General features: G+C 35.7%; 1 protein-coding gene across 3 annotated transcripts in view; it reads right to left on the bottom strand.

The window, feature by feature from the left end:
• HACD1 (3-hydroxyacyl-CoA dehydratase 1) overlaps positions 1-12,528 on the bottom strand; it is a 102,304-nt gene that overhangs the window by 81,792 nt on the left and 7,984 nt on the right. Inside the window, exons 5-8 of one of the 3 annotated variants that reach the window (XR_012624452.1) lie at positions 11,946-12,067; positions 9,482-9,660; positions 7,534-8,010; positions 2,558-7,418 (exon numbers count right to left, since the gene is read on the bottom strand). The exons of 1 other annotated variant lie outside the window; for it this stretch is intronic. Coding sequence is in view for 1 of the 2 variants with exons in the window: in XM_074834630.1 (XP_074690731.1) it covers positions 7,928-8,010; positions 9,482-9,660; positions 11,946-12,067 (384 nt within the window). In the remaining variant the exon portion in view is untranslated. Of the gene's footprint in view, positions 1-2,557; positions 8,011-9,481; positions 9,661-11,945; positions 12,068-12,528 lie in introns of those variants that run through there. One more of the 3 variants, XM_074834630.1, reaches the window with a different exon arrangement.

Here is a 12,528-nt window from a genome sequence, read left to right as displayed (position 1 = left end):
CACAATTTAGGAATATCATGATGCAGTGTTCTTTCAGCTGTGGACTACCACTGGCTCTGAGACAACTGAGAAAATCATCTAGACCATATACTCATTCTCACTCAGAAAAAAAAATTGGGGGAAAAAAATAATCTAAAAAGTAGCTTCACTTTGGTTTCACGGCAGCTGAAAAATACCATGGCAACACTGTCTACTATGGTTTTTAAGATAAGACAATCTTTCCATTTAAAAGGGTTGAGAAATGGAGAAACCATGCCCTTTTTTTTCTGACCTGAGCTTCACATGACAGTAACACATTTCTATCAGTAACTACTTATGTCTATTGATTTTTTTTTAAAAAAAATGCTTCTATACCAAGTATGAACACAGTGAAATTTATAACATGATAGACAACAGCAGACACTGTCTATGGATCAAACAGAGCTGAATAGGCAGACCCAAGATTTGAGCTACTCTTTCCATCTGAGAAAAGTTAGTTTGTGCCTCCACTTTCTTTCTGTTAACCCTAAGATATTACCACCTCTTTAAAGATTCAGTACAAGAATATTTAGTATCTGGGCATTGTTCTCTAGATTTCTAACTCCTTTTCAAGCACTGTATTATTGTAGTAAGCACAGATAACAAAATAAATAAATAAATAAATCATCATATGATTTAAATTATTATTTTTCCTTATGAGTATGAAAACGTTCAAAAGTGTTTATATCTCATGAACTCCTAGGTAAATTTTCTATTTAGGAACCTCTAGAGGAATTGTTTCCAGGATCTTTTCTTCTTGAGAGACAGAACCTTCTGTTAAGAGTTTGCTGGATATGATGTAGAGATTGGAAAGTTAAATCAACTGAACCCCAGTCAGAGATGATCACTGTAAAAGACTCCTTCTGACAAGAATTCAAGATTGTTATTCTCAGCAACATCACCTCACTTTGAATGAAAACAGGAGTAATGTTAAATACTTGGCTTTCAGTTGGCTCCATGTTTTGGCTGCAAGATGCACAATTCTGTCTCTGTTTTGTCACCAAGTGAATCCGTCTTAATGGTCTTCCTAGACTTAATTTAAACAATAAATTGTAATCTGCTGCCTTCAGTACTCAAATTTGTTTCTTTCTTTCATGAGTTGAAGGTCTATTCCATTATACAATGCAATTTCATACGTGATAAATTAAGAGGCACAAAAATTTGACTGCACACGTGGGATTCTCTTCAGAGCGCAGGAGAGTGCTGGGCATGTGAAGCAGGACACCCATCTGAATCTTTTCTTGCTCGTCATTTGCAATTTGTTCTACTGAATCTGGAACAGCCACTTAAGGGCAGGCAAAGTGCCATTTTATGAGCGTGGTATGTGCACAGACCGCCAAGAGACTACATATGAAAATTGAAGTTGCTCAGTGACAGGAGCATTCCAAGCTAGGAATGTCCAAGCAGCTGGGAAGGCTGATCTACCCTGCCTATTTTTAATGGGATGTGTCATTTGGCCTAGATTAATTTCAGAAATAAAAGATACTTCTGCAGATAGGTGAAGGGAGTTTCTATGACTCTGCTGAATTCAGATTAGTATAATGCAATAGTAGTGTAAGGCTGGTTTCCTGGTCCTTTGGCGCATTCCACAGGGAGCAATGCTGGGTGCAGCTGAACTGTAAAGCTGGGAGGCAGGCGAGCGAGCCACCATGCAACACCTACTGTGCAACAAGCATGTGCTCTCTCCCAGAGAGTGCTAACAGGGAGGCTACAGTTTACACTTTTCCAGGTAAATCCATATTTACGCATAACAGAACACGTGAATGTCTATGTCCTGTCATACTCCTGTTGAGATCTGTTGATATTCTTCAACTAGTTTCTACAGAAATCTGACTGATTTAATGTTGGTAGAGAGCCAGGACAAGTAAATCCTGTCCTTTAAAATTAGATCAGAAGACCACTTCTGCGACTTTCAGATTAGGAGATCTATGTCTCCATTATAATGCATCCCACTAACAGGATTTAGCCTTTGTGTGCAGTTAAGCTCCTTGGGGTTACAACCACTTGATTCCTAATTCAAAAGAAGTAAGTGTGAATGCTCAGATATTGCTTTATCGTGTTGTCACGGCAACAAAATCCTCATAGCTGCAGTGTCATTGTTAAGTCATATAGCAAAGGACAGCCAGAGGATGTTCACTGCCTCCATCCCCCTCAAAGGTTGATACCACAAAAAAGTCCTGTTCCAAAACACTGAAATATCCACTATTGTAATACCTATTTCAGGACCACTGTAATGCAATTGTCTTTATACATGTTGACAGATGTTGTATGTTCTCTTTAAAGCCCTGTGTTCTTCCCTCTTGTTCACTAAACCAGTATTACTACTCAAACCTCTTTTTTAATGGAATATATTTTAAGAAATATAAAAAGAAAGGCTGGGTAATAGTAAATATCTTACAGGGGACCTCGACATTAATTTGTGAAATAATTCCAGATAAGAAAGTATATCTGTAAACAGATACCAGTCTGGTGTAATATGATGAGCATTTATATGAACTGGCTTCTACATGCTACAAAAAAAAATAATTCAAATAGAACATAGTTTAGAACATGTCTTTTAATTGATGATTAATTTCTACAGTGCTACAGTATTAACAATCTCTAAAACAAATATCTGAATCTATAGCTCAACAAATCTTATAATCTTTGCAAATAAATAAGTTATTAAAAGTATCATATTGTGTGGTTTTCCTGTCTGTGTAAACTGCTAATGATAACACATTTCAGAAAAAATAACAATAATGAGCATCCACGGTGCATTTACATTATCAAGAACTTTTAAGTACAATTCTATACATTATATGCTTAGGTAAGTATTTCTGTACTTACACTTTTACAAAGCCATCAACTGAAAGGACATAAAATACATTCAAGACTAACAGAAAAGCAAGAGAGCTGTGAATAAAAAGACAACATGTTTCAGTTGATACAACATGACACAGAAAATACTGTATGTACATTTTAGAATTGGAAAGCCACTGCCAGTTGCAGGCCTGAACTTGAGAGCAAGTTCCTATGAAAGGGCTAGTTACCCAACATCCAGGTTCTCCGGTTTGTCTTGGTACAGCCTTAAGTTCACTTTCAGACTTACTCAGTTTCTTGACCTAAGAGTTCACAAGACATGTCTTCTCAATCTGGTAATTCATAAGGATGAACCACTTACTGACATCTCTAAAGCCTTCAGTCCTACTGAAGGCGCTCAAGACCCCTAGAACGGCATCAGTGACGTACAGTACCAGACACTGAACCAAGAGTACCACCCACTATTAAGGTGTGTCGTCATGAAAGCAAGTTTCAGGATCTATCCTTGGCAAATATTAACCTGCCACTTTAAGAGCCTTGCAAAGCTTAGTAGGCACTAATAATACTGTAACCCACTTGAGCCAGACAACACAGAGCTTTGCAGAAACAGGAGGTGTTTGTTTCTTAAACAGTCATTGCAACAAACAGAATAAAACATTTTAATGGGCTACAGTTAATCATCTGTAAAAAGTGTATGTTCAGCATCAATTTAAATTGTAAACTGGTAAATAATACAGTATCTCTGAGCACATTTTAAAATATACATTATGAAATAAAATTTAATTTTCAGAAAAGCTTTCAACCTTTTTGTTCAAAAACACATTTAATCAATCCTTTATAAACAACTGCAGCCCGTTTGCCTGCCTGAAAATTTTGATTTATGAAGCCCTCCTGCCTAGTGCAGAACACTTACTTGTATTAACTTTCCTTCCTTTTTTTTTTTTTTCCTAAGGCAGATTAAGTAAGAGCTGAATTCACAAGAACTGTTAATGTAGCAACTACTTTAAATTATAATTTATTATCATGGTTGTAACTTGTTTTCATTATAGTTTATTTAGCAATCATATAAATATCCAAATATCCACTAAAGTAAGCTACTGTGAAGACTGCAAATACCACAGTCAGAGCGGTAGCTAGACCTACCTTTAAAATGCACATATTTATTTCTGGATAAGAAAAGGTAGGTTCCCTCTGGTCACAGAAAAGGTCTCCATGCACCTCCCTGTTAACTACTCATTGCAATCTGTACATTAACATGAACTCCGCTAAATATTATGTTCAATGGGAAACAGAAACAGCACACTGCACCATTTCTCCAAGGCTGTTGATTTTGAACTGTACTATTGAGAACAGTGTGGCATAGCTATCTTGGCATGCCAGTATTTCAAGAAATATAGTACTAAGATAGCTGAGTGGAGCAGAAAAACCCTTTCTGTAACACCCTCTATGCACAGAGATCCTCCCAGCTGATCTCATGAGCTCACTACACAGAAGGTATGAGAGCACATTGAGCTTCCTCTCTTCTCACATCCTTGAAGTGAGAGGTAGTGAGAGGTGAGAGAAATAACGTCTATCAACTACTGTTCACAGTGGCCTCAGTGACCCTCTTGGCAGCTAATGTGGAAGATGCAATTTCTCAGCCTCCTATTCCCTTGTACTGCCCATGCCCTGAGGCCAGGATCTGGCTCTAGTCATTCTGGGCATAGCTGGGAAACAAGATGATTCACCCAATCTGTCCTGGAACAGCCTCTCCCAGTGGGAACAGTGTGTGAGTGTTGGGGGGAACCTCAAGAAATCCACCTGCTTTTGGCTGGAGTTTGTAAAAAGGACGGTGCATTTATGTTACTACCAATAGTAGGAAATGTCACCTGATGAATAGGAATCCCTTTCTAAATTCCTATTCCTATTTATTGACATTAAAAAAGCTTCATAAGGTCATACTCTATATTAATCCATTCCAGAAGGCATATGTAGCACAAGTAAGAAAACACCTTTATATGAACAATTTGTTAAAGACTACATCAAAATATTAAAGACGTTGTTTGAATACATTCCTAATCTTTCATAAACAGGAGGATTTCAATGCTTTAGAAAACTAGGAATATGGCAGAGAGGAAGACAAAAAAGACAGGTGTCAAAAAGAAGTTGGAAAGAGAGCACCATATGAAAATCATACTTAACTTTTTATGTCCATTTAACAAGCTAATTAAATGTTTCACAATGTTATATTGAAGTTTAATTAAGCTACCTAGGATAAAATCCTGACCCATCTGAAGACAATGGTAAGAGGATTTTACCTGCAATTCTCACTATCTTTGAGAAGATATTAAAACAAAAGGTACACATTGAGGCTTCATTGAAAGGCTTCAATCACAAAAGAAGAGGAAGAAAAGAACTTGTTGCTTTTTTAAAGTACCTGCATCTACATGGCAATCTCTCTGGTCTATGAAACACTGAATGCAATACTGTAATTTTTAGCTTTATTTTTATTCATTTATCATTTAGCAAGACTTCTATAGCTGTAAATCACTTTTAAAATTGTATCATTACCTTGTACACTGTTGCTTTATGAAAGTGCAAACCCAAGATTTCAGCAAACAGTGCTGTAGTTTTTTCATGTCCCATGTACAAAAGGATATAAAAATAGCTCCTTGATTGACTTACGATAATATCCTTAGGCCACAATGAAAACAAATGTAATACAGTGTTATAGCACAGGTATAGCATCTGTGGCATACACTCATCTATCTGATCAAGGATTTAAAAATCACATCTTTAAAGTATCCAACACATTTTCAATGAATTGATAGCTCTGGTCTTCAGTGAGCTGCCCTGACAGTAAAAAAAGAGACACAGAACTTAATCTAGTCTTAGTTACTCATATTTCATCACACTCTTTGCTCGCTGAGAAATATTTCTAAAAACTGCCACGATGTTCCTCATGGATCAAAAAGCAAGTGAAGTTTATAAAACAGTACTCCAAGAACTTTGGACAAATACAACTGCTAGTCTGAACATGTGTATCACAACTATTTTGTGATTCAGTGTTGTAAATGTATTTCATATTTTAAACTTTTCATAATTTTAGCTGCATATAGAACACAAGTAATAAGTTAAATTATAGCACCTTGCGTGAAATTTGTTCTAAAAAATACAAAGAATACAGCTTCTAAAATTGTAAGAAATACCACTATTCTATCTCAAGTCCACTATGCACTTATCATTTAAAAGGAAACTCATTTACATGTAATGAATACATGCACAAATACCACAAATTTAAGGCACAAAATGGAATTTGAAAGTTAGGGATGTAGTAAATCCTTGATTTTTCATCAAATTACCTGATACACCAGAAAAAGGTGCATCTACAATTTTCAACAAAGCTGTATTATCATAGAGTCATTGAAGCTAAAAATGGAAACTGCCTATTCAAGTATGTAGTTCAAACTCTTGCCAAAGGAAGATTATTTTCCACTATTGCATTACATCTAACTTAAAACCTTCCAAGAACTTGTATGCATTGATAAGCACTACTGTGTCATTCTATAACCTAACTGATCTCATTGGTAGGATCTTTCTCCTGATATTCATTGGATATTTACCTTGTTTCAAATGTATATAATCAGTTCTAGATACACCTTCATACTTAGAAAGCCTCTTCCTTTACATGTATGTCATATTACAAAATCTTATAAATACTTAACAACTTCTTTCTCACTTCAACTAATTTTGTTACTGTTCTTTGACTTTTCAGGAGATCGACTCAATTCCTTACCCCCGAGGTACGCAAAATATAAGACCGTACTCCAGAAATGACCTCAGCAATCACAAGGAGTATTCTGATTTCCAGCTGCCTGATGCAGTTCTTCTGCATATATACTCTTCTTTTGACATTAGTGATGCCAGAAGCAACCTTGTTGCCTACATTGTCAAGGCTTCTTACTACATTATTACACTTCAATCTTCTCTCTCTCTCACACTATAAGTATCCAAGTTTCCTCAAATGCATTACCTTTTCTCTGAATCTTTTAGGCTGCGTCTAATTTGTTGGACCTCTCCTACTCAGGTATCATACAGTGTAATATCATCTGTAACTTTTCTTAATATACTGTAGATCCCTCTTGCAGATTATTGAAGACATTAAATAGAACTAGGTCAACACAGTATAAACAATTAATGGGGAGGGAGCAATTAACATTGCACAATGGGATGATTCAAAGCACAATTTATATTTTAAGACACTATTTCAAATATATTTTATCCCACTTAGCTATTTATAAGAAGTTAAACATCTCACTATAGGTACAGTTTCTAAATGCAATACCATAATTTTTCTGCACACATAATTAAACGTAGAATAGGAAACATGCTGACAATCAGTCTTCCTCTGCAAACAAGTCCCATTCCAGCCACTGATCAGAGAAAGGTAGGCACATCAAGTCTACTCCTCAGCACAAACTTTTAACCAGCTAATATTATATCTATTATTCTACATATCTTTGAAATTACAAATGAAAGTACACAGAGATCTAAATTTGCGCTGACAATCAAGAATTCAGCTCCTCTCAAAAGTCCTTCTGGAATTCTACAGTGTGATCCTGTAATTCAAAGAATGTTGAACAACATGCTAACAGTACTTATAAATGGAAAGGTATTATTTAATATAAAGCTTAATAACATTTAAGCCACCTAGTCTATGAAAAACTTTGTTACCTAATTTATGTTCTGTTTTCCAGAAGACTCACTTTCAGTACAACTTATCAACTCTCCTTCTGTTCTTGATGATGACTACAGGTCATAACAGAATTTTCAGAATAGAAAGCACAGCAGCCAACTATTCCAATTCTTAAAGCTATTTGTCAACCTATTGAGAATAAGAAAATAATTTGTCTGAAGAAATGCACAATTAAAAATCAAAGTGAAACCAAGAATGAAAAGGTAAGTCTGAAGATATATTAATTGTAAAAATAATACAGTCCATGCTATTTTATGCACAGTTGTTTATTCTTGTTCCATGTTTTAAAATTTGGACTCAGAAAAATCACAGGAAAATTTGGTTTTTTACCCTCTTTTTTCCATTAAAAGCACCATAGTTACAAGGCTTGATTCAATCGTCCTTTTCCACAATCACTTCTCCATGAAGCACCCTTCTTCTCTGCCGCAGCATGTGGAAGTAGAGTTGTGGAAATACTTGATCAAAGCATAAAAGAAAGTAAATTAGATGAAAACATTCAACAGATCACATAACAGAAAAATACAATTTTGCTGAATGATGAACTGAGGAAAAATTATGGCACACAATGCTGCAGTTGGTTAAGGTAAAGAATAGCAAGTCATGAACACTGCAGTGAGTTACACAACAATAATTACTCAAAAGTCAGACATGGGCCCCTGAATGTATAGCTTGTGTTCAAATTACTTCCCTCCAACACTTTCTTTGTATAAACAGGATTTAACCACTTTCTGGTAGTGCCTGAAGTCTTCAAATATGTGCTAAAGTAAGCATGTTTGAATTAAGACTTTGAGGAGGATACAAATCTACCCCACTTGTTCAAGTCTGAAGTGAGGAGCTCCCTCTCTCCTGGTCCTCTGAAATCTATTATAATACTGTCCTGCTGACATTTGATCCTTATATTTAAAGGATAGAAAATAAGATTTATTCCTGAAGCATAAGTTATATGAACAATTGTAAAACTGTTAGTAAGTTATGATAGTTTAGGACATATAAATCTCTCTAGTTGGCCTTCATGATTTCTTCTGACAAAAAATTTCACAGTGTATGTGCATACTGTGAAAGTCCATGTTTAAGGGCAACTTCTTAAATGAATACCTTTTCTGGATGCAGATCACAGACCCTTTTAACTTCAATTTTCCTGGTTCTCAATGCCATAATCTCTTGCCTCGTTCCTAGTCTCATTGTCCAGATTATCTAAAATATTCTATTTGCCTAGTTTGGTCTAGCCCTATTCATGGTGCTGTATCTGAATTACGTTGCTTTCTCCTTGTCTGCACTGCTTAGTGGAAATAACACTGAAAGTGAAAGACAAAGAGTTTCTCTAATCTTAGCTCTGGTTAGCCAGTTGATCTGTGGCTTCTGGTATCCAGAAGTACAAGGACAACCAGGACAATCTGATTAAACCGGGGACTGAAGTAAGTTCAGAGAGGTCTGGGCGGTGGATTTCTGTGAAAATGAAATCTTGGAGAATACTGCTTCAAGTTTTTCCCGAGCATACTCAAATGGTGATTTTCAGAGGTGACACGTAAATGGATATTAATAGCAATAAAAACAAGGCAAATCTCTGGCACAACTTGCAGGACAATTTTTGAGCCACTGCTTCAAAGTGGCAGAGGCACTAGAAATTCTCAGCAGCACAGTTACAGACATTTCTGTGTGTAAGCAAAAAGGTTTTTTACTTTGTCCAAGTCTTAGAAACATTTTTAGCATTTTCACTGAAATTTTTAAGACAGCTTATGTTCTGAGGCAGATAACAGGATGGAAAATTTCAGTCTAACCAATTAAAGCACAGCAAAGCTTGGAACAACAGAAAGCAGGCTTTAATAGTAGAAAGTGTTCAGCAAATGTAACTACAGGCAGCGTTTCCAGCATTGCTGCTAATTGATTATTATGTTGTTAGCATTACTACAGTTAAGTAATACTTACACGGCACATAGGAGAACATGACAATAATAAGGAAGTAATAGTAGTCAAAGGAGACATTATATTTGTTGGGAAGTCTCAGTGAAAACATTCCTGTTTTCTTCACATAGGGTAAAGCAGCATATATGGTTAGCAGTTCACCTGCAACCCCAGCAGGATACAAAATGATAAAAAAGTTGTATCTGCATTAAAAAAAAAAAACAACACCCTTGTGAGAAACACCCCATGAATTTAAAATTTCCTCTCGCTATTATTAGTGGCACAGCAATGTATTACAGTAGTTCCTGCACCAAAATCAAGGACCACATCCTGACTTGGCACAGAATACCAGTTTCGGTTACTTTGGATAGCACTGCTTAGGTTTACAAAGAATGCATTCCTCCGTCCTTTTATTTAAAAACAGCAAAGTATCAGAATGTTTCTGTCTTTCTGATATTAAAGAGTAAAAAAATCCACAAATTTGTAGTCTCCAATAATGACTTTTTAAAAAATGTACTGATCTTTCTCCCGTTGTCACCAACAGGATTCAGACCAGGACTGGATCCCAAATTCAGATGATCCTACATATCTTTGTCACAGTGCACACACTGGGTCAACTCTATGCATTATAATTTCTTTGAAGGTAAATGAAAACATTGAGAAACATCACAAGACTGTTTTACCCACTACCACATGGGAAATCCAAATAATACTACATTTACTGCTAATGGAAATAGAAATAAAAGAAAATGAGAGTGCCAGAAACTTATCAGATCCATTTTAAAATGGAAAGAAGATGTTCAAATAAAAGGTGAAGGTGTTCATCTTACAGAAAGTGTGGTTTGAATGCCATAGGCCACATAGGTGGTGACAAAATGAAAAATGTAATCAGTAGGGTTTGCGCTGTCCTTAGGCATAGTGCACCATGGAGACGCAGTTTCTCCTAAGGAACAGCTCTCAAGTTCATGCAGGGAACAGCAGTGAGAGCGTCGCACAGACAGAAAGGTACAGTGTGCATTCCATGACCAAATGAGATAAGATCCAAAACAGCAGCAGCCAAACATGAAACCCTCCTAGGAGCAAATGGGCTAAGAGGACTCAGAGCTCAGAGAACAGATTAGGGGAGGTATAAGCAGGAACTGATCCTGTGACCTACACACAGTTTGTCTCTATGCAGTGAAAAAAAAAAAAGTAAAAATTCTGAACTAAAATTTAGATCATACCTATTCCATTAACAATGGACAGACAAATCTTTTACAATTACAAGCTAAAATCAGAAATTTCCAGCTCTCTTGAAGTACTGAAATTATGCCCAGTTGTGCTGTCTGATTATCCATAAATCTTGATGGGATATTTTGGAGTCTATGAAAAGATAATAGATTTTCAAATGTTTTGTTTATAGTATATTTGACCATATATCTCTGCTGTGAGAATGTCAGTTTTCCTTATTGTCTATTTTAAGGAAACAAAAATTTTGTCATTCAAGACACACTGTGACTTGATAGCAAAAAGTGTATTTGTCAATGTAGTTCTTTTCTGAATGCATTTCTCTTTCTGAAGTCTACATAAAAAAATAATGAAAACAGCCCTCTTATTTTTAAGTTTGCCTTTTAGTACTTAAAGATAATCAAGCCTAGCACCTTAGGTACTAGCAAAAAGGTAATGTATTATAAGAACGGACATAAACATCAAGCATATCAAAGAAGTGCATTAGAAGCATCAGAACTGCATTGTCTATAAAACAAAAATAAAGGAAAATAAACTAACACAGTCTTTAAAATAAGTCTGTGCTGAATATTAGATAGTTTCCTTCTAATAGTGTAAGTCTGTCTTTCATGTATTTTTCAAATAATGACTACAGAGAACACTACTCTTCCAGTTAAGTCTCATGATAAACACACAGTCTCTGTAATATATGTGATCTACTGGCCAATCTTAAGTATGCTTCAAAATCAAAGCAGTTTTGATATGAAAGAATTTTTTTTTATGTGGGCTAAACTAAATCAATATTTAGACTCACTACATGGGTATAACCTTACAAAAGCTCTGATAAAGCAGAACTTCTCATAAAGTAGTAATATGCATACAGCTTGAGTGACAACAACTCCCACATCTTCAAAGACCTGAAATCCACAAAGTCCAGCACAGGTGCTTAATTCTGGGCATTGTATTCAAAAGCATCTTAAGGAGTCATACTGTAAGTTAAAAGATGACTCCAAAGATAAAGAAAAAAACCTAAAGTAAATGAAAGCAGAGTTCAAACCACGAGACATAGAAAGCAAAGAACAAATCACACCCCAAAATCTGAGCTAAAATATTTTTAACATTTTATACCAAGTAACAATGATGCCAAGTACAGAAAGCAACTGACTTGCACTCTGCTGACACATAACCAAAGCTCAAACATCTGCTCTCCTGTGTGTTAGCTCAGCATGCGTGAAACTAACATGCACAGAACCATGAGAAACTAAAGTGCAAGACTCTCCACCTGGCCCATTTAATGAAGTATGGCAAATGGTTGAGCAGGTTGAATGTGTAGAAGGAATATCGAGTAATCTCTGTCACAGTCCATACGACCAGAAAAAGAATAACGCTCTCCTCATTCTGGATCTGCAGAAGTATAAAGAACCAACACTTTCTTCATCCTTAAGCTTCTTTTCTGTGCAAACTGCAACAAACTTCTGTTTAAGATATATGGAACAAAACTAACATCTTGTAAAGAAAGAAAATTTTGGCATAAAAGTGATATGCTGAAATCATTACCATGTAAATCATATGTATTTACTAACAGACAGTTACAGACGTTGTGCGAACTGAACAATATTTATCCATTATGCAAATATCAAAATATAAAACCGTATAATTAAGCTTATTCCTCCTTTCTTTTCCTTCATTTTCACTATGCTATCTGTTTCCCTCTTTTTATTTGTGGTTGATTTACTTGTTTATTTTCTCACTCCTCAAAACAGCAAGAAGAAAACAATGCTACAGAAGATACATTCTTTTCATAATCAGTTTTTATTCATTCTGCATTTCACTACTGTCTCCTAGACATTCTCTTACTTTTTATC

Source organism: Strix aluco, chromosome 1, assembly GCF_031877795.1.
Source record: "Strix aluco isolate bStrAlu1 chromosome 1, bStrAlu1.hap1, whole genome shotgun sequence".
Lineage (NCBI taxonomy): Eukaryota > Metazoa > Chordata > Aves > Strigiformes > Strigidae > Strix > Strix aluco.
The sequence above is the reverse complement of the archived record's forward strand: the minus strand, read 5'-3'. Positions and strand labels throughout refer to the sequence as shown.